General features: G+C 39.3%; 3 protein-coding genes and 1 pseudogene across 3 annotated transcripts; 1 reads left to right on the top strand and 3 right to left on the bottom strand.

Moving 5' to 3' along the window:
- Window positions 1–1,203: 1,203 nt before the first annotated feature.
- Window positions 1,204–3,272, top strand: LOC133736069 (rac-like GTP-binding protein 5). The gene is made up of 7 exons (XM_062163507.1): window positions 1,204–1,576; window positions 1,649–1,736; window positions 1,815–1,924; window positions 2,031–2,094; window positions 2,440–2,504; window positions 2,589–2,654; window positions 2,747–3,272. The coding sequence occupies exons 1-7, from the start codon at window positions 1,478–1,480 to the stop codon at window positions 2,846–2,848; spliced, it is 594 nt and encodes a 197-aa protein (XP_062019491.1). The 5' UTR covers window positions 1,204–1,477; the 3' UTR covers window positions 2,849–3,272.
- A 100-nt stretch (window positions 3,273–3,372) lies between these two features.
- LOC133736068 (ABC transporter B family member 13-like) lies at window positions 3,373–7,025 on the bottom strand. Its single transcript, XM_062163506.1, is given in 7 exon segments — window positions 3,373–3,824; window positions 3,827–4,712; window positions 4,793–5,034; window positions 5,123–6,130; window positions 6,218–6,531; window positions 6,612–6,871; window positions 6,948–7,025. Coding segments are annotated over 7 exon segments (3,087 nt in total). The 5' UTR covers window positions 7,011–7,025; the 3' UTR covers window positions 3,373–3,510.
- A 6,356-nt stretch (window positions 7,026–13,381) lies between these two features.
- On the bottom strand, window positions 13,382–14,220 carry LOC133737936 (ABC transporter B family member 13-like). Its single transcript, XM_062165395.1, has 3 exons — window positions 13,933–14,220; window positions 13,693–13,747; window positions 13,382–13,612 (listed from the first exon to the last, which is right to left on the bottom strand). Exons 1-3 carry the CDS (start codon window positions 14,218–14,220, stop codon window positions 13,398–13,400), a joined length of 558 nt encoding a protein of 185 aa, XP_062021379.1. The 3' UTR covers window positions 13,382–13,397.
- An 8,172-nt stretch (window positions 14,221–22,392) lies between these two features.
- LOC133740582 (ABC transporter B family member 13-like) lies at window positions 22,393–24,535 on the bottom strand (annotated as a pseudogene).
- Window positions 24,536–26,340: the final 1,805 nt, after the last annotated feature.

Below are 26,340 nucleotides of genomic sequence, written 5' to 3'. Positions count from 1 at the left end.
CTGCGTGTTTTTGGTAAGAAAAAGTTTGAAATTTGGGTTTTACAGAAAGGCAAAGATTACATTTTTATGCCAAATAATTGAGAACTTAGAGCTTCATTGAAGGTCTGAATATGTTTTGTCTTCAAGTTTTTGACTCAGGATTTCGTTGGTTAAAAATAGGGGGAAAGAGAGGTTTTGGAGGGATTTAGCAAAAAGGAAAGTGATGGTGAAGAGGTTGATGTTGAGAAGGTACAGTCAAAAGAGTTCAGAAGAGTTCGCAAAATATAACACCTCTTGCAGACATAGTGTGGTAGTCTTAGCTCCTTCTTTTTTCCTTCTGTTTTGAATCTATTAGTCACAATTGTCCTGTGTTTTCAAATTACTGATATCAACATTGTCAATAACAGGTTGTTGATCCATCCACTGGAGTAGAAGAAAGTCTACTGGTCGTACTGATTTCTGTCTGGAATATACGCCTAAAATAGTGCAAAACCATGGTATTAGTCAAGCAAAACATGGTGATACATCAAGCTTCAACAAAGGAGATTGTTGACACGCTACATCAAAAGACTTTCAATCAAACCAGATTTAAACCATCAAACAACCAAAGAAGTTTGTGCAGTAATGATGGCAAATGTCCAGAAAACTTGATTAAGAGCAGGGATTCCACTTTACAGTTTGTGCAGTTATCCAATCTTCTGCATAACTGTTGGTTTTTTTCATCAGTGTGTTAGGTTTCAACGGCTAGCGCATATATGTATCCAGCTTATCCTAGCTGGCAATTGTTTATTGACATGTATCTATTTATTTCCTTTGTTTCAATTTGTTGCCATTTGTTCCATGCTAATGTTCATCAACTCATCAAATTGTTGACAAGTTAATTTCATTGATAAACAACTTTCTTTTATGATGGAAAAAGAAGTTTGCAGCTGTCGAAGATAAATGCTATTATGTATACAACAAAACGTTGAAGCAAGGGTCAAGGGGTAAGTAAACTTCAAACTTAGATAGTCTATTTTTTGAACACCACTATGATAAGATCATCTTTTAAACAAAAAAAGACATTATGGTTATCATTCACATCCCGCAGCAAAGCAAGCGCGGGCTCTGTTGCTAGTGTTTATTATTCATACGATTCAGGATCAGACTAGGACAAATTGGACAAGTCAAGAAGATAACTTGGCTCCAATATCCAATAAAGGCATGACAAGGAAAGAAAGGAAAAACCAAGCAAATGGTTTTTTGGTTGTCTAATTGGGTTAGGTCACACCACTTTTCAACCACAATTTGACTCTTGACTCTCTCTGAGCTCCTCTTCTCCATTTTTCTCTCCTTCAACTTCTTCTCCCACTCTACCAGTTAGGGTCTTTCTCTGCAATTAGGGTTTCTGCTTCTTCACCAAAGATGCTGTCTTGGTGATTTATGAAGTAGAAGCACTAAGCAGGAAGAGAACCATTTGAGCTGGGCTAAGATCTGCTACTTAAGTAGAAAAAAAAAAATGAGCGCCTCCAGGTTCATAAAGTGCGTGACGGTCGGCGACGGCGCCGTCGGAAAAACCTGTATGCTGATTTCCTACACCAGCAACACCTTCCCTACGGTAAGTCAGTCCCATTTTTCGTAATTTCACACTCTTTTCCTCTCGGCATAATCATATGGCTTTCGTTTACAGGACTATGTGCCCACTGTGTTCGACAATTTCAGCGCTAATGTTGTGGTGGATGGAAGCACAGTCAACCTTGCACTGTGGGACACTGCAGGTGATTTCACCACTCTCATTTTCGAATATCTGAATTCAATTTCTTGTGACTAGTTTTTGCTAATCTGTTTGTAAACAGGGCAGGAGGATTACAATAGATTACGACCCCTGAGCTATCGAGGTGCCGATGTGTTCATACTTGCTTTCTCTCTGATTAGCAAAGCCAGCTATGAAAATGTAGCGAAAAAGGTTGCAACTCTTCATTAGTTAGGAAGAATTGTTTGCAATAGTTCTATTATACAATGTCTTCATTGGTGTTTTGATGAGTAATTTTGTTTTGTGTTTTCGGTTTCAGTGGATTCCTGAGCTGCGGCATTATGCACCTGGTGTTCCAATTATCCTTGCTGGAACAAAGCTCGGTAAGATCTTTTATCATCTTGTCTGGATTAGTTGCTATATAGTTCTGTTATGGTTGTGCTGGTGTATGCTCTCTGGTGCTTCAGGGTCTTAGGTTGAGGATAAAGCTTAGCTTCTATAATTGTATACCACCGTACTATTAGCTTTGATCAATAATTGGCCACGTACGGCTTGCATTCAGTGAATTTTATGTAGAGGTCTCATCTTTCTTCATGGAAGGCTTATGGTGATAATGTCTTCTGTACTTATCCTTTTCTGGAGCACTTGTTGTCATCAATCATTAGTCACTACTGAATTTTCTAACCCATTTGATGAACTAGGCACTCAACTTAACATTTCATGTGCAGATCTTCGTGATGATGAACAATTCTTTATGGACCATGCTGGTGCTGTTCCCATCTCCAGTGCTCAGGTAAATATACCTTGATTTTCAAAAGCTAATATCTGTTCTGTTGGTCTATGACCTTGATTTTCAATTTTTCTTTTTTGCTTAAAGGGAGAGGAAATGAAGAAACTGATTGGAGCTCCTTCATATATTGAATGTAGCTCAAAAACACAGCAGGTATGCATATAATGTTCTTCTCTTCTTGACAAACGCATCACTTGTTTTCACCTCTTGTTATTGATGGAATTTATGTATTATTGTGATGGCAGAATGTGAAGGCTGTTTTTGACGCAGCCATTAAGGTGGTGCTCCAGCCACCAAAGCAAAAGAAGAAAAAGAGAAGGGTACATAAGGCTTGCTCCATATTGTGATTTCAAGAGACATTTATTGGCCAGATGACCTCTCTCCATGTTCAGTAACTCCTTTGTACTTAGTTCCTCAAGGAAGCAATCATGTATAGTAGCAACTGACATTCTAGGGTTTCAGGTGAAAGCATTAGATTGTTTGCTTCAGACTGGTTTCAAGGAAGCATTAGCTGATTAGCATACTCAACACACGTGCAAGTTTGCAACTTATGTATTAACCGGATGTGATGAAGATCCTATTGTGAAAGAAGTGCTTCCTGGAGTGAATATTGTTGTATTTGTAATTGGCACTCCTAGGTTTTGGTGTTTGTTAGTTTGCAAGTGTGGCCGATACATTCATCATTGGTCATCAACTTGGTGTTAATTTGAATTCTGCATTGTATGATTCATTTGGGATTTGAGTATCAAGCTAAACATGGTTCTTACTGTATCCACATGAGCTTCTACTTGTTTGATTTGAATATTATAGGAAGGAAATCTAGTATTGACAGACATGGTGGTCTTATTATACAGAAATTGTGAAAGATTTATTGTCCACAACAAAGTCCAATATATACAATGGTTATATTAGGATTGCAAATTAAGATTGACTATATAACGAATTTGCAAAGTTTTGTGATGGAAAAGAGTGATCATTTATAATCCTTTTGAGTTAATCAAACACTTGTTCACTCCTCTTGCTGTAGACCAACTAATTGTTTATACAGACTTCCGGGGGTTCCAATCAGCTGCTCATGGCTACCCATTTCCACCACCCTACCATTTTGTAGCAGGGCAAAATTGTTTGCATCACGTATAGTTGACAACCTGTGTGCTACCAAAATTGTTCGGCCTTCCATTAGCTTATCTAGAGCCTCCTGAACCAGCTTCTCGGCCTCTGTGTCCAACGCACTTGTTGCTTCATCTAAAAGAAGTATCGATGGGTCTTTCAGTATAGCTCTAGCAATAGCCACCCGCTGTTTCTGCCCACCAGATAACTGCACCCTTTCTCTCCAACTTGAGTTTTGAACCCTTCAGGCATTCTGCTTATGAATTCATGGGCATTTGCTGCTTCTGCTGCCCTCATTACCTCAACTTCGGATGCTTCCTCATTCCCATATTTGATGTTGTCATAAACTGTTGTTGAGAACAATGCTGGCTCTTGCTGGACTAGTCCTATTTTCTTCCTCAAAGATTTCAAGTTTAAGCCTTTGATATCATGTCCATCAATCATAACTGCTCCTAAAATAGGGTCATAAAATCTCATTACTAGTGCAATCAGAGTACTCTTCCCTGAACCACTTGGACCGACAACTGCAAGACTCTTCCCTGCTGACACCTTCAAATTCAAGTTGTCGAAAATGGTGATATCAGACCGTGCAGGGTACCAAAACCGCACATTTCTGAATTCTATGTCTCCTCTGATATCAGCAACCACATTTGATGTGGGATCATTAGAATGTATGGCTGTTTCTCTGTTGAGTATACTAAAAATCAATCCAAGTGCTTGTGACCCCTTTACAATGTTTGGAGCAAGAGCAAGAGTTTCTGCTATGCACATTGCAGTGACAATTAACACCATAAAGGACTTCATGATGTCTCCAAAATTAGAGTTTTTGTGCTTGATTAGAACGGATGCATACCAAAGGCCGAGTGCATAGGAACAGAAGGCAAAGAACTGTGATAGGCCATAGCAAAAACCGGAAATGTGACCTCAAAGAACTGCTTTCTTATTTGGCTGGTTTAGCTCTGAAGCAAACTGAAGTGATATCCGATCCTCAGCCCCAAATGCAGCAACAGTGCGTATGTTGGCAATTGCTTCACGAGCTAGGGAAGTTGCTTTAGCATAAGCACTGTTGTAGTCTCCACCAAATCCCTTAAGAAGCAATTGCTGCACATATGGAACTAAGGACATTAACATAAATATCATTAGGTAAATGATGAATGTTTGGAATGATATATGACACTGACCTCAACAATGGAAGCTCCAATAAGTGGGGGGAGGGTAGCAACCACAACAGCTGCGATACGCCAACTTAATGTGAAGGCAATAACAAATGCAGTTACTGCGAGTGATACATTCTGCACAATTGTTGATAGGCGGTCAGCTAGAGCGCTTCGGACTAATGTTGCATTGGTAACTAGGATTGATGTCAGTGAACCAGTGTTATTCTCATTCAAATCAAACCACCCAACATCGTTTGAAAGGATAGCTGCAGTTGAAATGAGATAGATCTCTTAGATTTGCTCTACTATGTGGAATTAAACTGTTAAGTAAGGAAATGGCAAGCAGAAAAGAACCTGAGAACATTAATAGGCGCACACGACTTGTGAGCCGCTCCCCCATCAATGTGTAGAAGTAGTGTTGCAACAGATACATTGGAACAGTAATACCTGCTAGTACAACAAACATGAGAATTACCTTGTTAACCTCATGTTTGATTTCGGAACCATTTGGAGCATAAAATGCAGCCAGGATGTGAGTTATTCCAAGGGCAAAGAGAGGAGCTTCCATTCCTGCCAGAATTGCACCAACTGACCCGAGTATCGCGTAAGGCCACTCCTGTGCATTTAGTTTTACTAATTCCCATATTGATGAACTAGGAGAAGAACTTCTTTTGGACAGCTTTTGATCACTTGGCTCCTGCTCTCTTGTTGTAATTGACTTAACAACCTGCTGATTTCTATCATTGCTTTCTCGAAAGCTTGCATTTGTTGCACTTACAGACTGAGATAGTGAGCTAGAACGTTTGTCATGTTCCAATACCTGCAAGCTCACCAGACTAGCATACTCACCTTTCTTACACACCAGTTCTGAGTGGCTGCCACTCTGAACAACCTGACCATTTTTCAGCACAATAATTGTATCCACATCGCGGATAGTGGAAAGCCTGTGAGCAACAATGATTGTAGCTCTATGTGACATGATTTTATCCAGTGCTTGCTGAACAATTTGTTCTGATTCTGCATCAAGAGCACTAGTGGCCTCATCCAAGAGTAATATTTTTGGGTTTCTCAGAACTGCTCTCGCAATTGCTATTCTCTGTTTCTGCCCTCCAGAAAGCTGAGTTCCTCCCTCTCCAGCCTGAGTGTTGTAGCCATCAGGTAAACCTTGAATAAAAGAATGTGCATTGGCAGCTTTAGCAGCTTCTATGATCTCATCCATGTTGGTGTCTTCTTTACCCAACAGGATGTTGTCAGCTATACTAGTAGCAAACAATGCTGGTTCTTGACTTACCAATCCCATCTGTTCTCGCAACCATCTCAATTGGAGAGTGGAAACATCATGTCCATCCAACAGTATTTTACCTATGAAACATTGCTGCATCATAAACTACACTATTTGCATATACACATTAAAAGTCAATGTTGTAAATATGATATATAGTTATATACCTGAAGAGGGGTTGTAGAACCGTTGAACCATGGATATAATTGTGCTCTTTCCTGAACCACTGGGACCGACAACTGCAAAAGTCTTGCCAGCACTAATCAAAAAGCTCAGGTTTTCGAACACCATGCTGGGTCGTGATGGATAGGCAAAACAAACATCAGAAAACACAATCTGCCTTGATACTTTTGGCAACACTACTCCTTTGTCTGATACTTTAGAGGAGTTAGAATCTGATTCAATCATCTTCATGATATTCGCAGCAGCAGCTCGGCCTTTAGAAATGGCAGCCAGGTTTGGGGTAGCTTGGCCAAGAGCACTACAAAATTAAAGGTTTATTTTCAGTAAATTTTCAAATTCAAGAACCCCATTATTACATGTTTTGAGTAGAAAACTTACAATCCACTGACGATGACATTGATGATTGTTGTAAATGCTTTGCCTCCATTTGTGTCATGATGTCTTACAAGTATGCCGGCATACCAGAGAAGCAATGCCCAAGCACAAAACAACAATCCATATGTAAGGCCTACACCTAGTCCCTTAGCAAGCCCACCTTTCTCACCAAGTTTGAGTGCCTTGTTAAGTGACTGAGAGTATGTTTCAATTGCTTTGTCCTCTCCCACAAATGAGTACACAGTACGAATCTATGAAATCACCTGGAGGACCATGCACAAGGTGAGAGGAAAATTAAACCAGAACAAGATACACAGTAAAGCAGTTTTGAGTATGTACCTCTTCAGCAACTTTTCCAGCTTCAGCATAAGCAGCCTCACATTTTTCTGATAAGCTTGACATGACTATGGTATAGTGATGTAGAACGGTTGGCGAGAGGAATTGAAAAACAGTTAGATCTTGCAAAAGGAGAAAAACCCAAGTTACTATTGCAACTTTTGCATTTGGTGTCCGATTTCAAGCGTGCCATAGCTTTCCGGAAAGAGAATCGCGCCAGGAACTAAACTCGTCGCTATGCCCCGACGTGTGGGCTTTTTCGGGCTTTCGGGGTCGTTTAGGGCCTCAAAACTACAATTTACTGTTTTTCAGAATTTTTGGTTTCCTAGTTTGTTTTGGATTTGTTTTATTTTTACCCGTGGGGTTTAGGGTTTCATTGTTAGTCGCCCTAGGGTTTCTTTTCTCATATATAAGCAGCCTTAAGCTGCTGCAGAACCTACCTATTATCTTTTATCAATCAAATAGAGAATTTTCTCTTTTATCTCTGGTGGACTCCAGAACCCTTTGTTTAGGTTTATTGCTTGTAAACCTAGGTTACTGTTCCGACTGCGTCAGGTGGTATAAGAGCAAGTCTTCCCTGTCTCTCCTATTTACCTTGGAATCAATGGGTGAAGTTACGAAAGCAGATCTTGATGCCCTTACCGCTTCTCTTACAGCAGCGTTTACCGCTGCCATCAACACCATGAACAATCAGATAGGAGAAATTTGTGGACTGTTGGGAGAAAGAAACAACAACAACAACAACAACAACAATCAGAATAGAGGCGGGGAAGGAGGCCAGCGAGCTAGGGCTCCATGTGGTGAAGTTGTTGTTAATAGTTCAGAATCTGATTCTGAAGAAGAAATTGTACAACCTGAATAACCAGTACAAGCTGACTAGGATTACAAAGTCAAGGCCAAAATTCCTTTCTTTTCGGGCAACTTGGGTGTGGAAGATTATCTGGATTGGCAACTTCAGGTGGACAGATTCTTTTAGATTATGAAGGTGCCTGAACACAAGTAAGTTAAGCATGTTGCCTGGCGTTTGAAGAGTACTGCTGCAGTTTGGTGGGATAAGTTGCAGAATACTTGAAAGAAGCAGAGGAATAGCAGGGCGTTAAAACATGGCGAAGAATGAAACAGCTGATGATGGAGAGATTCTTGCCAGATGATTATGAGCAGATTCTGTACAGGTTGTATATTGAATGTGTCCAGGGAACTAGGACAGTGGTTGAGTACACCGCTGAGTTCTTACGCTATTCAGAGCGTAATGAACTAGAAGAAACTGAAGGTCAGAAGGTGGCTCGCTATATCAGTGGGTTGAAACCTTTCATTCAGGAGAAAATTGGGTTACAAATTGTGTGGACTGTGGCATAAGCTTTAAGCCTAGCATTGAAAGCAGAATTGTTAGAGAAGCCTTCACAAGCTTCATCTTTCCAAAGGTATAACTATCAAAGGAGCACAGATTTGGTAAATGCCTCAACTGACAAGGGTAAAGCCTTATAACAGAATACAAGAAGTGTTTCTAGGGCTTCCAATCCTCCTTTTAAAGGGACTGGCAGTTCTAGTGGTGTTCAAAATAGAGCCCCAAATCAGAAGCCTAATAATCCTTATGCTAGACCTACAACAGAAGTTTGCTATAGATGCAACAAACCAGGGCATATGTCTAATGTGTGTCCTGAGAGGAGGCAAGCTGCCCTTATAGGTGAGTATGATGAAGATGAAGAAGAAGTTGGAAGAGATGACGATTATGACGGGGCTGAGTTTGCAGTGGGGGAGTCTCCTGAAAAGGTTAATATTGTGTTGCAGAGGGTTTTATTATCTCCTAAAGAAGATGGGCAGCGGCGCAATATTTTCAGGTCACTTTGTTCTATTAATAGCAAAGTGTGCAATTTGATTGTGGATAATGGGAGATGTGAAAATTTTGTGGCCAAGAAGCTGGTGGAATATTTGCAGTTACCTACACAGCCTCATGAGGCACCTTATTCCCTTGGGTGGGTCAAGAAAGGTCCATAGGTTCGAGTTGCTGAGTCCTGCAAAGTACCGGTATCCATTGGTAAGCATTATAAAGATGACGTTCTGTGTGATATTATTGATATGGATGCTTGTCATATTTTATTTGGGCGACCTTGGCAATATGATGTGGATGTGACTTACAAGGGAAGAGATAATGTGATGATGTTTATGTGGAATAGTCATAAAATTGCTATGGCTCTTGTGTGCCAATTTGAGAAATCTAGTGCGAAGAAAGGGGAGAGTTTTCTGACCTTGTCTAGCAGTGAATTTGAGATGGAGGAAGCTTTTAAAGAATCTGAAGTTTTATGTCCAGTGGTGATTAAAGGGTTGTTGGCTGCAGAAAAGGAAGATATGGTGATCCCTAAGGAAGTGCAGAATAAGTTGGGAGAGTTCGAAGAGCTGATTTCAAATGAGTTGCCCAACGAGCTACCGCCTATGAGGGACATTTAGCATCAGATTGATTAGGTGCCTGGAGCTAGTTTGCCAAATCTGCCCCATTACCGCATGAGTCCCAAGGAGAATGAGATTTTGAGGGAGCAGATTGAAGACTTGCTGAAAAAGGGGTTCATTCGTGAAAGTATGAGTCCTTGTGCAGTTCCAGTCCTCCTTGTTCCTAAGAAGGGCAATCAATGGCGGATGTGTGTTGATATCAGGGCCATAAATAAGATAATTGTGAAGTACAGGTTTCCTATTCCTCGTTTGGAGGACATGCTTGATGAGCTGGAGGGTTCCAAGGTGTTTACCAAGATAGATCTTCGAAGTGGTTACCACCAGATTCGAATCAAGCCAGGAGATGAGTGGAAAACAGCTTTTAAGAGCAAGGATGGCTTATACGAGTGGATGGTCATGCCATTCGGGTTGTCTAACGCACCCAGCACCTTTATGAGGCTTATGAACCAGGTTCTTCGCCCTTTTATTGGCTCTTTTGTCATGGTGTATTTTGATGATATATTGATCTATACCAGGACCAAAGAAGAACATCTGGTACATTTAAGGCAGGTTTTGGGAGCTTTACAGGAAAATAAACTGTACATTAACCTGAAGAAGTGTACTTTCTGTACCAACAAGCTGTTATTTCTAGGTTTTGTGGTTGGAGAAGAAGGCATTCAGGTTGATGAAGAGAAGGTACGAGCTATAAGAGAATGGCCTGCTCCAAAAACAGTTTCTGAGGTGAGGAGCTTTCATGGTTTAGCTATGTTCTACAGGAGATTTGTGAGAAATTTCAGTACCATTACTGCTCCTATTACTGAGTGTTTGAAGAAAGGCAAATTCCACTGGGGAGAAGAACAAGATAAGAGCTTTGCTTTGATCAAGGAGAAACTTTGTACTGCACCAGTTCTTGCTCTTCCCAATTTTGACAAGGTGTTTGAGGTGGAATGTGATGCTAGTGGCGTGGGAGTAGGTGCTATGTTGTCACAAGAGAAGAAACCAGTAGCATTCTTTAGTGAAAAGTTGAGTGAAGCTCGTCAGAAGTGGAGTACTTATGATCAGGAATTTTACGCAGTGTTCCGGGCATTGAAGCAATGAGAGCACTACCTGATTTAGAGAGAGTTTGTATTGTTCACTGATCATCAGGCCTTGAAGTACCTTAACAGTCAGAAAACTGTGAATAAGATGCATGCAAGGTGGGTGAGTTTTTTGCAGAAATTTCCTTTTGTGATTCAACATAAATCTAGTACTCTTAATAGGGTGGCAGATGCTTTGAGTAGGAGGGCTTCCTTGCTGGTCACCTTAGCTCAGGAGATTGTGGGGTTTGATCTCTTGAAGGAGTTGTATGAGGAAGATGTTGATTTTAAGGAGATTTGGGCCAAGTGCAGTAGCAATAATGCAATTGCATATTTTTATGTGAATGAAGGTTATTTATTCAAGGGCAATCGGCTATGCATCCCTAGTTCATCATTGAGGGAGAAACTGATCAGAGATCTGCATGGAGGGGCTTTGAGTGGACACTTGGGCCGAGACAAAACTATTGCTAGCCTTGAGGAGAGGTATTTATGTCCACAGCTGAAAAAGGATGTAGGAGCTATTGTGAGGAAGTGCTACACCTGCCAAGTCTCTAAGGGTCAGTCCCAAAATACAGGTCTTTATCTACCTTTACCTGTTCCTGTAGATATTTGGCAGGATCTTGCTATGGACTTTGTGTTGGGATTACCCCGCACCCAAAGGGGTGTGGATTCTGTATTTGTGATAGTTGACAGGTTCTCCAAGATGGCGCACTTTATAGCGTGTAGGAAGACTGCTGATGCTTCCAAAATAGCCAAACTGTTTTTCAGGGAGGTGGTTCGCTTTTATGGAGTACCCAAGTCCATTACTTCTGATAGAGACACGAAGTTCCTTATTCACTTCTGGATTACTTTGTGGAGGATGTTTGGAACAGCCTTGAACCGTAGCAGCACAGCTCATCCTCAAATTGATGGGCAGACATAGGTTACTAACAGAACTTTGGGCAACATGGTCAGGAGTGTTTTTGGAGATCGAACCAAACAATGGGATTATGCTTTGCCACAGGTGGAGTTTGCTTATAACAGTGCTGTGCATAGTGCAACAGGGAAATCACCATTCTCATTAGTTTACACTACTGTTCCTCGACATGTGGTTGATTTGGTGAAGCTTCCTAAGGTTCCTGGTGTTAGTGTTGCTGCTGAGGGCATGGCTAGAGATGTGCAGGCTGTTAGAGAAGAAGTTAAGGCCAAGTTAGAAGAAACTAATGCCAAGTATAAAGCTGCAGCGGACCAACATCGAAGAGTTAAAGTGTTCCAAGAGGGTGATGACGTGATGGTGTTCCTGAGGAAGGAGAGGTTTCCTGTTGGTACCTACAACAAGCTGAAGCCCAGAAAATATGGTCCTTTCAAAGTGGTGAAGAAGATCAATGATAATGCTTAGGGCTGGCTCGGTAACGGTAACCAGATTTTTTGCTCTAACACCGCTACCGAACCGAAACTCATCAGTTCTGAATTTTTTGAACCACCGCCGATACCGATAGATCGGTTACCGATGAATCGGTATACCGACTTTGCGGCTCGGTTTCGGTTTGTCGACCGACGCTACGGCGGCAGTGAGGAAGAACAACGGTCCTCCTAAATCCAGATCTAGAAATTCAGTTGGAGATCCGATTTTTGATTCATATCTAGAGGTGAAAGAAGAAGTGGAAGAATGAATAAGTTAAATGATGAGAAAATGGAGGCAGAAGCAAAAGAATATAAGAAGAACAAGAGCCAGAAATGGAGAGAGAGACAGAGAGCAGAAAGTGAGAGAACAAAGGAGAAAGAGAACGAAGAAGACGACTCGAAACACATTTTAATTTTCATCATTTCTGATTCCATTTAATTATTTGTTTTTCCTTAACTTTACACAAGCAAGCTTGTGGCCTGGTGGTAAGAGGTTCGAGTTTGTTGTGATGTTGGCAAAGGTTCGATGCTTGGAAAATGCAAGAGAGTAGGATTTTTTGGAATTAAATCTAGAAACTTCTATCTCGGCTGGTTCGGTAACACCGAACCTATGCAATTGGTTGTACCACTACCGAGCCGATAACTTTGCTTCGGTACGGTAGTACCGTGCCGTACCTTCAGGTATCGGATTTGTCGGCGCCGAGGCCACCGGTTCGGCCGGTTTTCGGCTGGTTTCGGTAGGTATGGTAATTTAAGCCAGCCCTAATAATGCTTATGTTGTTGCACTTCCAGATTCGATGGGCATTTCTAACACTTTTAATGTTGTTGATATGCATGAGTTTCGTGAAGATGAACCTCATCATCCTGAAGAGAACTCGGGGTCGAGTTCTTCGGAGGTGGAGGAGACTGATGTAGAACGGTTGTCGAGAGGAATCGAAGAACAGTTAGATCGTGCAAAAGGAGAAAAACCCAAATTACTATTGCAACTTTCGCATTTGGTGTCCGATTCGAGCGTGCCATAGCTTTCCGGAAAGGGAATCGCGCCAGGAACAAAACTCGTCGCTATGCCACTACGTGTGGGGTTTTTCGGGCTTTCGGGGTCGTTTAGGGCCTCAAAACTGCAATTTACTCTTTTTCAGAATTTTTGGTTTCCTAGTTTGTTTTGGATTTGTTTTATTTTTACCCGTGGGGTTTAGGGTTTCATTGTTAGTCGCCCTAGGGTTTCTTTTCTCATATATAAGCAGCCTTAAGTAGCTGTAGAACCTACCTATTATCTTTTATCAATCAAATAGAGAATTTTCTCTTTTATCTCTGGTGGACTCCAGAACCCTTTGTTTAGGTTTATTGCTTGTAAACCTAGGCTAATGTTCCGACTGCGTCATATAGGCTCCCCCTGCAAGAGCTATCAGTGGAACCACAACTAAGGTAAGAAGCGTAAGCTGCCACACCGATGCAAATCGAATGGCAATCCTACAATGAACTGAGAAAGCTAGGTAACGCAAAGTGTGGCCTGTCTGCATTAAGATCATACAAGATGTGATTACTCCATTCGAAGCATCCCATTATGGTTCTAGATCAAGCACAGAATAAGTTTCTGTATATTTGTTACCTTGTCACTTATTGCATCTTGGACTAGTATAGCATCACTTGAAATGTGGAAAATGATGTTAGTGTCTCTGGCTTCAGTGTCGAAAAAATCAATATCCTTCCTTAGAACTGATTGAAGATACTTCAATCGCAAACGAGCTGTCTGCCTCTCACCAGTTCGCGTCCAAGATGCTACACCTGAAAGATCAAAATGTCAACAACAGTAACGCAGCAAATCTTAAGAGTTGTGCTTTTGAAATTGAATGTATGAAACATACCTATCCATGCTGATATAAAGAGAACAATTCCAAGATAGATCAAGTACAAAGCATACTGCAAATGAGTCAGATACATGTAGAACTTGTAAGAATTACTGCTAACATATTGCAGACGACCGCAAACCAGTAATTAATTGATGGGGCTGATTCTTGTACAATCAACAATGCATAACATGCAGAGAACATCATGGAATCGAAACTCGATCATTTTTGTTAGCAGGGTGATATGTTTCATTTTACCTCAGAAATCCGGGAAGACATTTTGTTAGGATGCTTAGCCATATGCCCCAAAGAATCTATCATCCTGCCATACAAGACAAAGAATACAGGAAGTGCAGCACGATGGATACACGCTCCGAAACTTCCGAAAAGCATCAAGACATAGTCCATTTTATCAGCAGCAGCAAAGAGGCCAAGAAATGAAACACTGCGCGGCTTCTGCTTGTTTGAATGCACTGGTTGGTCCATTTTCGGATGTGGGTTGTCCGAAAACTCACTGGATTTGGAGGCAAGCTCCACTTCCTCCATTGTAGATCAATGTAGCCAAAGTTGTTTCTCAGAGAGGAACAGAGATCGAAATTGGAAAGATTATAGAAAAAACGTACTAGTTTTCATGAACAAGTCATGGAAGGAGTGCAGTCCATTCCCGCCAATAAAGCAAATGTCATGTGATAGAACTAATTATCTGCACTCAACCAACCACTGCTTGTCATAAAAAAAACCAACCAATGCTTTGTAAATCTTTATTACCGAATTTCCGTTTCACTTGAGCGTTGTAGGGTTGCTTCAAACTTGTACAATTAGCTCAGTGGTAGATAGATTTGACCCCAGCTGTTTACATCATCATCATCCCAATATCAGGAAGGACCGAAGGACCATCATTGATTTGGAATATTGTTTGGCATTTGATCTAATAATACTTACTTTATTACATTTAGAGAGACCACTTGGATTAGACCTCTTCTATATATGTTCAGCTTGAATTATTGTTATGCAGTATAAATCTACCATAACAGACTTGAACGACAAATTAAATCCAAAGCAGCGAAGTTCCATGTGTATATGCTAATTACAAAATTATGATGTGTTAAAATGTGATACCTCTAATTGAAGTTGGATGCCAATTGAACATTATACATTGAATAAGTGACCTTTGGGCTCCAGCCCGTTTCGTTTTCGTTAGCGTGTTTCATGTTTTGATAAAGGTTTTGGTTTGGTCCAATTCCTTTGCAGTCGTTTCCTATTTACTTCATGGAGGTGGTAAAAAACAATTTAAAAAAAAAAAAAAAAAACTAAATTCTAAGATAGAACCGGAAAATATGTATTGGCGATATTGTTCTGCGACTTCTGTGGAAATATGCTGTATTTGACCACAACTCCTTATGCGAAACCCGGCCAATGCTCCTAGTGCGAATTTCAGGAAACTATGCAAACTGCAAAGTAGAGCCAGCTGAATTATATTTATCTGCATTTCGAGTATCACAATTGATTAGAGATGATTGATGGATAAATAAAGAGAGTTTCTATTGGAACCTCCAAATCTGCTCACTTGACCTCACTCTATTATGAATTATTAAATGACATATATAACCTACTATAAAATGACTATCAAGGACAATAATTATACCAAAAAATATTATATTTATTTTATGTAGACTTTCCAATTCAATAATATTAGATTGTATTTCTTATTATTTTCCTTATCTATTTTCATTTTTCAATTTCACTACATACTCATTAAAGCATTCATATATATTTAATAAGAATTAAAAATATGATTATATTTAAATAATTAATCATGTGGTACAAACAATATAGGAAAAAAAAAACATTTTTTTTTCTTAATATAAAAAACAAACATTAAAAAACAAATGATTTTTTTTTTAGAATAAAAACAAATGATTTCTTCATTTTTTTTTTTTTGCACAGCTAAAATAGAAAAAAAAAATTAAAAAACAGAATAGTTCATGGCATTTTCTTATTGATTAGACATTAATTTTTGAAACTCAAGTTTGATTAAGAAATGTATATTTAGTTAAGATTTATAGAATGATTAAATCATTGAAATAACTAAATTTTTTATTTTAAAGATAATAATTTGTTTGCAAATTATATGAGTGAGGTTATTTGAGGAAGTTTAGTGAGGTTTAGTGAGTAAATTTAGTATTTGAAAATTTGATAAGAGGTGTAAAAAGTATAGAGGTGAAGTGAGTAAATTTGGAGGTTCCAATAGAAAAACTCATAAATGAATCTTCTGATATAATGTAACAGAACCTGCGCCGAAGGGGTTTATCTTGGGCCTAGGAAGCATTTGGATTCCCCTTGACAAAGTCAAAAAAAAATGTAACAGAACCTGTGGTACACAAATATTTCCTATACTAGTGGTCAATAAGTCTCTCCTGAGAATTGAATTATTTTTTTGGTCTGAAGAATTGAATGTCATCTTCATATTTCTTTTCCCTAGTTTTGTAAATTTCTGATATGATCACCACTACTACAAAAATGCAAACAGACGACACTCATTAGATGACGGTATAGAGGTCGCCTGTTGTCTGTAGGTTAACATGATCATTTTTGTTGTTTTTGGAGCTCTCCAAATGTAAAAAAATCTTACACAGTAGGTAACTAGGTATGCCATGTACTTGTAAAAAGAGCTCTCCATCATCTTTTTTCTATTAATGAAGTTCTTGTGTTTTTCCTAGTGGATGCATTTGGTAGTTACTTAATTCTCTGATTAGTGTTTTTGGTACACTTTGTCTTTGTCGGGTTTACAATCTTATTGTAGTATCTGGATCTAGATTAGTCAGTTCATAATATATCACCAAACATTATATCATTTTCCTCATTCTTACTGGTCATAACACCTAGACATTCCATGTGTGTTCTTGTTGCAGGAATACAGGATATTCGAAGGGAGCTAGGCATATCAACAAAAGGAGAAGACTAATAGTATTTGTTCTTATTGGCAAAGGTATTTGCGCTTTTCAATTTTCATCCAAGAAATTGTATTAATTTGTTGGGCTAAATACTAGTTAGTACCCTGTGGTTTAGGTCCAAAATCAATTCAGTCCCTGGACTTCTAATTTCATCAAAAACACCCCTGCACTTTCAATTTTGATCTAATAGGTTCAATTCGTTAATATTTTGTTATGGGTTCAAGTTATAGTTGGATTATTTGTTGAAAAACTATTTATTTTTAATAGTATGACTCACTCCTAAATTGACTATGCAGACCACCTCGACACCACATCATAAAACATAGGCCATATATGAGCCACATTAACAAGTTAAATAACTCAATTGTCGGAAAACTAACAAATTGGACCTATTAGATCAAAATTGAAAGTGCAGGGGTGTTTTTGATGAAATTAGAAGTTCAAGGACTGAATTGATTTTGGACCTAAACCACATGGTAGTAATTTGTATTTAGCCCTAATTTGTTTATTTAATCTTCTGTACTAATTTCTCTCCAAAGCAGATGGACATGAAAAAATGAGATCAGCTGATCGATCGATGAAGTGGCCATGCCTGGACAAGTTCAAACTGTTTAGTAATGAATCAGTATTTTGTGGGTATGTATTAGAGGAAATTAAGTAGTGCAAGCTGCAAGAGTTCTTGTATTTATTTGAGTACAATATACAAAATGGAAAAGTTCTAACAAAATGTGAATAAACTTCAAGATTTAAAAGAAAAAAATTAGAATTGAAATGTAAAATTCTTTTACTTTTTTTTTTTAACAGAAAAGAGGGATTTCATTAATTCCAAAGCCAGAACGGCACATACAATATATCTCTATGTACTTGTACCCTAATTTAAGGGCCAAGTAAGGGAAGATAATGATCATCCACTAGTACATTGAAGCTCAATTATTTGAGCCTACATGACTATGTAAAGTCACTCCACACAAAGTAAAATAGTTTGAATCTCCATTCGTTATTACATTCAATTGTGGTACTCTAAGAAATTTATTTATTTGGTGTATAAATAACTCCATAGTAAGTAAGCTATCAACAAACACCTTCACTAGTTTGTAGGGAAAATAACATAAATTGACTTGGATTGGTCTCTCGGGATCCCAAATACGTAACATAAGTAAGGACTTGTTAACTCAGTCCACACTTGGGCCTAGATCCACATAACACCCCAAATCAATTTGGACACCCAAATCACTCCTCAGGCATTTGCATTTTACTTGAGTAACACTAGATATTGTTAACACTGGACTTGTTAACACTGGATATTATTTCTTGGTGACCAACAAAAGAAAGAAAACTGGAAAACAAAAATGGTTTTTGTCCATTTACCCTAATTCTAGAGATTTTTTTCCCACTTACCCCATTAAGTTTTTTTAATTCCCCCTTACCCATAAAGACTCTAATAAGGTATTCCCTAATACCTGATTAAGTTCTTCTTCCTTTTTTAGACTATTTTACCCTCACCCCTTTATTACATAGAGAGAGAGAGAGAGAGAGAGAAGACATAGGAAACTTCGCCGGATTCCGGTCACCGTCCGCTAGACTTCTCTGAAAACCTCGCCGGAGGTCTCCAAAGAGGTCGTCGGAGATCTCATAGGTCGCCGGAAAGGTTTATTTCCCCCAAATAGACATATATTACTCTCAAATAAACCTCTATTGCCCCCCAATAGACCTTTATTAGGGGTAATAGAGGTTTATGAAATCTCGCCGGAAGTCCTCAAAGAGATTATCGGAGATCTCATATGGGGCCGAAGAGGTTTATTGCCCCCAATAGACATTTCGGTCGTTGGAATGAGAATTAATCTCTCTAAAATTAGAAAAATAAAACTTTGATTAAGGAAAAAAAATAAGGAGGTTACATCAATTCAAAGCATTTATTGCTCCCCAATAGACGTCTATTGCCTCCCAATAATTTTTTTTTTCATTTTTCTTTTCTTCTAAGCCTTCTGCCCCCATTTTACCAAAAAAAAGAAAACGAGAGGGTTGAAGCTCAGTCACACAATAGATAATTAAAGAAAAAGAAAAAAAGCACCCGTCAATTGGTCAAAAGTAGGGGTGGGTTTGGTTTGATTCGGTTCGGTTTTGAGCCAAAACCAAAAATCGAACCGAAATTAAACTTCGGGTCGGTTTGGTTCGGTTTTTCATTTTTCAGAGTTTAAAACTGAAAATGTGCGGTTCGGTTCGGTTTGGTCCAAGTTCGGTTTTTTTTTTTTTTTTTTTTAAATAAATAATCGTTTAATAATGATTTTTTTTTATCTATTGTTTTTTTTTCCTATGTCTTTTTCTCTTTCTGCTGGCCTTTTAGGCCCCTTTGCTCATAGAAAAAACAAATGTCTATCAACTTACTAAAATTGCTCTGGAAACTAGGAAATTCATAATCAAGGCCATTGGAGCCTCTTCAATATTAAAAAAAAGAAAAAAAAAAAAAAGAACAAACCATTAACCATTACACATAATTGAAAGTCCCAAAAAAAACAAAAAAAGAGTCAATCCCTCTTATCCAAGACGGGTGCTTTGTGCTTGTAATCTCTCCCATGTAATCTCAGCCACAACTCCTGCATAGTATCAGTAAATTAAAGTCCCAAACATAAGTTATCCAAATAGTTTCAACTAGAAATATATTTCCACCACCTGAGTTCTAGTTTATCAACCTGCCACAGCCAAATTTTATTACTGAAGAAGTTAACAGAAACTTTAATGTTTCTGTTAACGTGCAGCATCTGTTTATTGATATATATTCTTTGATAGTGCCTTTACCAATAAAAAATTGCAGGGCCAGGCACATATGATAAAAATGAGATGTTGTGAACTTTCATTAACTCTCAAGAATTACACTTCAAAAGCTAATCATAATTCCAACAATCATGCGTAGTAGCAATTGAATACAATGAGATTACCAGGCCAAAAAGTATATCGGTGACAATGTAAATCAACTAGTCTCTGCAACATTTCCTTCCTTGGATATCACAAACTTGACTGAACATTGAATACAGAAAACTGAAGTACCACAACAAAATAAATACATTGTGTATTCTCACTTCTATGGTAAACAAGTAAAAAAAAAGAAAGACCAACTTTCAGGCAGATAAGCTCTCCTTTAAGGGACTGATATCTATTATACAACTCGCTCGTAGATCGATGAAGTTTTGTGATGGGGGATTTCATGCTGAACCACTCTTAAACTCATGTCTAATAAACCACGCATATAAAAGTTTAGTGACTAACTTCCTAAGCCTGCGGTCAGCATTTTCATGAATTACCATTGACTGTGAAACATTAAGCTACTCACTTACCAGTTCCACATGCAAAAAACAGATCAATGAATTTGTCTAATTTCTTGGATAAACACAATCTACGAGTTAAATTTGACAAACTTCAACATGTAATATGAAAGATAAAATCTTCAATTAACAGGCAATACCTGGACTCGACCCAACCGAGCCTTTCATCTGGCACAACACCTCAGACCCATCATTAACAATCCCAGCAGCTCCATCTTCTCTACCATTATCAACAACCCACAAAATAATATCATCAATTGCAAATAATCACCACATAATAATCTAAATCCATAGAACAAGAAGAAAGATACTCAAAATTCAAAACCCACATGGCAAAGTAGGAATACAGAGCATGAATTACAAATCAATAGCACTAATCGATCATAAAGCCCCAAAATTTGGGCCTATATTTAACCAAACAATAAGCAAATAAATCACAGAAAGCAAAAACGTACCAGCGCCAAGGATGTTCTTGAGGTCTCACCTTCATCTATGTTTTCACGAAATACAAAACTGTCAATATCAATAAGAATCAGAGAGAGAGAGAGATCTATAGATATATACAGATACAAAGAGAGATAGAGAGAGAGAGAGAGGTTCTGGATATGTGGAGTATGAAGAAGAAGAAGGGTGCAGTCAGAGCATTGGTCCCATCTGGTCGTTGTGCTCGATGTTCTTGCGGTCGGGATCCGGCTCCTTGAAGGCCTGGATGACCAGAGCGGCAACGGAAACCAGAAACGAAGAGAAAACTGAGAGAACTAACGACCCTTCCACTCCTTGGCGATCTCGAGTTCTTGACGACAACGAGGAAACTAAGAGGATTGATGAAGAGAAGAAAGAGACGGCGAGAGGCCAGAGAAGAAAGAGAAACTGAAATGAAAGGGTGAGAGACAAAAAGAGAGGCGAGAGGCATAGAAGTCGTGGACCTTTAGCCCTTAGGGTTTCTAAAGTCAAAACGACGTAGTTTTAACTAGTTCGGTTTTTTCGGTTCAGTTTTCAGTTTTCAGTTTTTTTCGGTTCAGTTTGGTTTTTTTTTATGCTAAAACCGAACCGAACCGATTCGGTGCAGTTTTTTTTCGGTTCGGTATTTTTCGGCTTCTGTTCTACTTTCAGCTCAGTTTTTTTTCAGTTTTCGGTTTCGCAAACCCACCCCTAGTCAAAAGTCAAAACCATAAGAATCTTCTTTCTTTCAAAAAAAAAAAAAAGCAACCATCAGTCACTCCGGTTTTGATTTCGTGATTGGCGAAACCAAGCAACCGGCGATCCTACCAGTTCCGATTGCGGCCGGATAGTGAGGCTAGAAGCCGAATCGTGGAGCGAAAAATGGCGTCGCTGTAGAGGGAGAAGAGGTCGGCGAAGTTGTGGTGATGAGAGAGGAGGACGAAACCGGAATCGGAGATGCAGTCGACGGCGACGCAGTCGAGGTGGATGGCGGCGAAAACCGACCCCAGTTCGTCAGAGCTTCGACCCACGGCGGCCTCAGCAAGCCAGTGGCGTTGGGGCTTTGCAGGGCGGAGAGAGAGAGAACGAAAGAAGATCGGGGAGATAGGGGCACGTGTAATTAATTAATTAAATCAATGGCAAAATTGTCATTTTGCTTTAAACAGGGTAAGTGAGAATAAAAATTTGTTACTAAGGTAAAAGTGAGATAACTTTAGCCAATTAAAATCCTCTGGAATTCTCCTGAGCCTAAATGCACATGCTGCATTTTTTTTGTGCACTCCAATGAAAAACCCAGGCGGTAATCACAATTTTGCCTAGCCATGATAAAGATTCAAATGATGACCATCAGATATCCTCCTCCCCTGATGCCTCCTTTATTTACAAAAACAAACCAACATGGCCACCAAGAACGGCTCGTGCCGTTCACCGGAGACGTAAAAGACGGCAGAGTGTCCGTTTCTCCGGCATCAACTCCCACAACTTCTGTTTTGCATCGCCTCGGCGGTTTCAGAGATTTATTGACCAGATGACCTATCTCCCTCTTCAGTAACTCCTTTGTCTTTAGTCCCTCGAGTAAGCAATCATGTATAGTAACGACTGACATTCTAGGGTTTCAGGTGAAAGGATTAGATCGTTTGTTTCAGACTGGTTTCAAGGAAGCATAAGTTAACACACGTACGTACAACTCATGTATTGACCAGATGTGATAAAGATCCCTATTGTGAAGTAAGTGCTTCCGGGAGTGAATATTGTTGTATGATTAACTGGCACTCTTGGTTTTCAGGGTTTATTATATTAGTGCAAGTTTGGCCACTTACATTGATCATTGGTCAGCAACTTGATGTCATCTTGAATTCTGCATTGTATGATTCATTTGGGATTTGAATATCAAGCTAAACATGGTTCTTACTCTATCCAGATATGAGATTCCTCTTGTTTGATTTGAATATTCTAGGAAGGAAATCTGGTATTGACGGACATGGTGGTCTTATTATACTGTGAAAGCTTTATTGTCCACGATGAAGCCTAACATATACATTGGTGATCTTATTAGGGCGTCCCCCAGAAGCTGCCTATTCTTGTACAATATTCATTATATAACGATTTTCCAAAGCTTGTGATTGAAAAGAGTTATCATTCATAAGCTTTTGAGTTAATCAAGCACTTGTTCACTCTTCTCTTGTTATAGACTAACTAATTGCTTATACAGACTACCGGGAGTTCCAATCAGTTGCTCATGGCTACCCATTTCCACCACCCGACCATTTTGTAGCAGGGCAATCTTGTTCGCATCATGAATAGTTGACAATCTGTGTGCTACCAGAATAGTGGTTCGGCCTTCCATTAGCTTATCTAGAGCCTCCTGAACCAGCTTCTCGGCCTCTGTGTCCAATGCACTTGTTACTTCATCTAAAAGAAGAATTGATGGATCTTTCAGTATAGCACTAGCAATAGCCACCCGCTGTTTTTGCCCACCAGATAACTGCACTCCTTTCTCTCCCACTTGAGTTTTCAACCCTTCAGGCATTCTGCTTATGAATTCATGAGCATTTGCTGCTTTCGCCGCCCTCATGACCTCAACTTCGGATGCTTCCTCATTCCCATACTTAATGTTGTCATAAACTGTTGTTGAGAACAATTCTGGCTCTTGCTGGACTAGTCCTATTTTCTTCCTCAAAGATTTCAAGTTTAAGCCTTTGATATCATGTCCATCAATCATAACTGCTCCAAAAATAAGGTCATAAAATCTCATTACTAGTGCAATTACAGTACTCTTCCCCGAACCACTTCGACCGAAAACTGCAAGACTCTTTCCAGTTGACACTTTCAAATTCAAGTTGTCGAAAATGGTGATATCAGACCGAGTAGAGTACCAAAAGCTCACAATTCTGAATTCTATTTCTCCTCTGATAACAGCAACCACATTTGATGTGGGATCATTAGAATGTATGATTGTTTCTCCTTTGAGAATACTAAAAATCGACCCGAGTGCTAGTGACCGCGGCCCCTTCACAATGTCTGGAGCAAGAGCAAGTGTTTCTGCTATGCACAGTGCAGTAAAAATCAATACCATAAAGGACTTCATGATGTCTCCAAAATTAGAGTTTTTGTGCTTGATTAGAACTGATGCATACCAAAGGCCGAGTGCATAGGAACAGAATGAAAAAAACTGCGATATGCCATAGAAAAAACCGGAAATGTGACCTCGAAGAACTGCTTTCTTATTTGGCTGGTTTAGCTCTGATGCAAACTGAAGTGATATTCTATCCTCAGCCCCAAATGCAGCAACAGTACGTATGTTGGCAATTGCTTCACGAGCTAGGGAAGTTGCTTTAGCATAAGCACTATTGTAGTCTCCTCAAATCCCTTAAGAAACAGTTGCTGCACACACACACACACACACACACATATATATATATATATATGGAATTAAGGACATTAGCATAAACATCATTATGCAAATGGAAAATGTTTGGACTGATATTTGACACTGACCTTAGTAATGGAAGCTCCAACTAGCAGGGGGAGGGTAGCAACCACAACAGCTGCAATACGCCAACTTAATGTGAAGGAAATAACAAATGCAGTTGCTATGAGTGATAAATTCTGTACTATTGTTGATAGACGGTCAGCTAGAGCACTTCGGACTAATTTTGCATTGGCAGCTAGGATTGATGTCAGTGAACCAGTGTTATTCTCATCCAAATCAAACCACCCAACTTCGTTTGAAAGTATAGCTGCAGTTGAAACAAGAAAGAACTCTTAGATTTGCTCTACTTTGTGGAAGCTTAAACTGTGAAGTAAGGAAACAGTAAGTAGAAAAGAACCTGAGAACATTAATAGGCGCACACGACTTGTGAGCCACTCCCCCATCAATGTGTAGAAGTAGTGTTGCAACAGATATACTGGAACAGTAACACCGGCTAGTGCAACAAACATGAGAGTTACCTTGTCAACTTCGTGTTTGATTTCAGAACCAGTTGGAGAATAAAATGCAGACAAGATGTGAGTTATTCCAAGGGCAAAGAGAGGGGCTTCCATTTCTGCCAGAACTGTACCAACTGAATCGAGTATCGCGTAAGGCCACTCAGGTGCATTTAGTTTTACTACTTCCCATATTGATTGACTGGGAGAAAAGCTAGGTTAAGACAACTTTTGATCATTTGGATCTTGCTCTCTTGTTGTGATTGACTTAACATCCTGCTGATTGCTATCCTTGGTTTCTCGAAAGCTTGTATGTGTTGAACTTACAGACCGAGATAGTGAGCTAGAACCTTCAACATGTTCCAATACCTGCAAGTTTTATTGAGTAGTTATACATGTCTATTGCGGGGCAATAATATGATTACAGGGTATTATTAGGGGGTAATAAAATCAGACGCCGGAATCCGATCACCAGTCCGGTAGCCGGATTCGGGATTCCTGTGACCGGTTGCCGGAATCCTGTCACCGGTCTCCGGATTCGGGATTCCTGTGACCGGTTTCCGGATTCAGGTCACCGGTCTCCGGATTCCAGTCACCGGTCGCCGGAGTCCGCGGCCGGCCACTGGTCACTGGAGTCCGGCAAGGTCTCCGATGACTTCTCTCTCTAAGTAACAAAGAAGGAGAGGGCAAAAATGTCCCAAAAATAAATAAAAAAGAATAAAAAAAATACTTAATTGGGTATTAGGGAAATGATCTCTTAGAGTGTTTGGGTAAGTGGGCAATCTCTTAGAGTGTTTGGGTAAGTGGGGTTAATTAACCCCAAAATTAGGTAAATGATCATTTCCCCTAAAAAAAAATGTTAGGGACCAAACTGATGTTTGCCCCAAAATTTGAGGAGGCAAATTGAATTTAGTCCAATATAAATATAGTAAATCTTTTACCGGAGAAATCAAAAGATGAAAAAAATCATGATCTTATATATTTTTTTGTCCCCTTATTCCTCTCTTCTCAACCATTTCATTTTCTTTAGCTTTATTTCTTGAGTTCTTCTCGTTTGCAAGGTGGTCGACAACTCATTCAATAATATTACTCACTTTAAAAAAAAAAAACTTACTTGTATATACTAAGTTATGTAATATAATTTTAAATCTATAAATTAGTAATTTTAGTGTGTTTTTCTTTCTTAAGTTTTGGCCTTCCTAGATAAAATTTCTGGCTACGCCACTGATCATCATCATTCCAATGTATTGAAGGACCACCATTGATTTGTAAGTTTGCATTGCATATGATCCAATACTTTATTACATTCAAAGAGATCACTTGGATTAGACCTTTTTCTGTGTTCAACTTGAATTATTCTTATGCAATATAAATCTATGATAACAGACATGAATTACAGATTAAAACCAAAGCAATAAAGTTTCATGTGTATGTGCTAATTACACAATTGTGATGTGTTTTTTTTTTTTTTTTGAGGGCAACGGAAGACTGATCCATTGATATTAAATCATACGACCTCACTCGGGTAAGCTTGAGAGGTCCAAAGATCCCTCATATTACATATCGATGCTCGAATGAAACGACTAAAATCCAAAACAGAAACTCCAAAAAGACTAAAATCCTAAAAGAACTGCAGAAAACAAAATACAAAATTAAAAAAAAAAACTCCCTAACCCTACACTGCCCAAAAATGGAACCACTAGTCTGAACATCTTGACGCCTAAGACCTTCTTGGTGTACGTCGCAACACTCAACCCAGCCATAGTAACATTGTAGGAACAAGTACAGGGTAAAGAGCAAGACATGCCACCTCCCAAAAAGCCCAAACCTGAGCCCAACCCAAGTGTAAAAGAAAAGGGGAACTGAACCAACTGGCCCAGTTTTCCAGACTGCATTGCAGCCCAGATCGGCAGAGGCCCATAAGCCCACTGCCCAACCTATCGTCTCCCACACCCAAATTGACCGAGATCTGACCCTTCCGAGAGGCAACTCCGCCCATCACCACTCAGGCGGTCGCCAGCGGC

Source organism: Rosa rugosa, chromosome 3 (genome assembly GCF_958449725.1).
Source record: "Rosa rugosa chromosome 3, drRosRugo1.1, whole genome shotgun sequence".
Lineage (NCBI taxonomy): Eukaryota > Viridiplantae > Streptophyta > Magnoliopsida > Rosales > Rosaceae > Rosa > Rosa rugosa.
The sequence above is the reverse complement of the archived record's forward strand: the minus strand, read 5'-3'. Positions and strand labels throughout refer to the sequence as shown.

What these genes read in the sequence shown, in the direction of transcription:
- LOC133737936 (XM_062165395.1), bottom strand. Translation starts at nt 14,220, where the DNA reads ATGGAGGAAGTGGAGCTTGCCTCCAAATCCAGTGAGTTTTCGGACAAC. An exon ending in TGTCTTCCCGGATTTCTGAG is followed by an intron (nt 13,748 to 13,932) that starts GTAAAATGAAAC and finishes ACTCATTTGCAG; the next exon opens with TATGCTTTGTACTTGATCTA. An exon ending in CTTTATATCAGCATGGATAG is followed by an intron (nt 13,613 to 13,692) that starts GTATGTTTCATA and finishes TTGATCTTTCAG; the next exon opens with GTGTAGCATCTTGGACGCGA.
- LOC133736069 (XM_062163507.1), top strand. Translation starts at nt 1,478, where the DNA reads ATGAGCGCCTCCAGGTTCATAAAGTGCGTGACGGTCGGCGACGGCGCC. An exon ending in CCAGCAACACCTTCCCTACG is followed by an intron (nt 1,577 to 1,648) that starts GTAAGTCAGTCC and finishes TTTCGTTTACAG; the next exon opens with GACTATGTGCCCACTGTGTT. An exon ending in TTCCCATCTCCAGTGCTCAG is followed by an intron (nt 2,505 to 2,588) that starts GTAAATATACCT and finishes TTTTGCTTAAAG; the next exon opens with GGAGAGGAAATGAAGAAACT.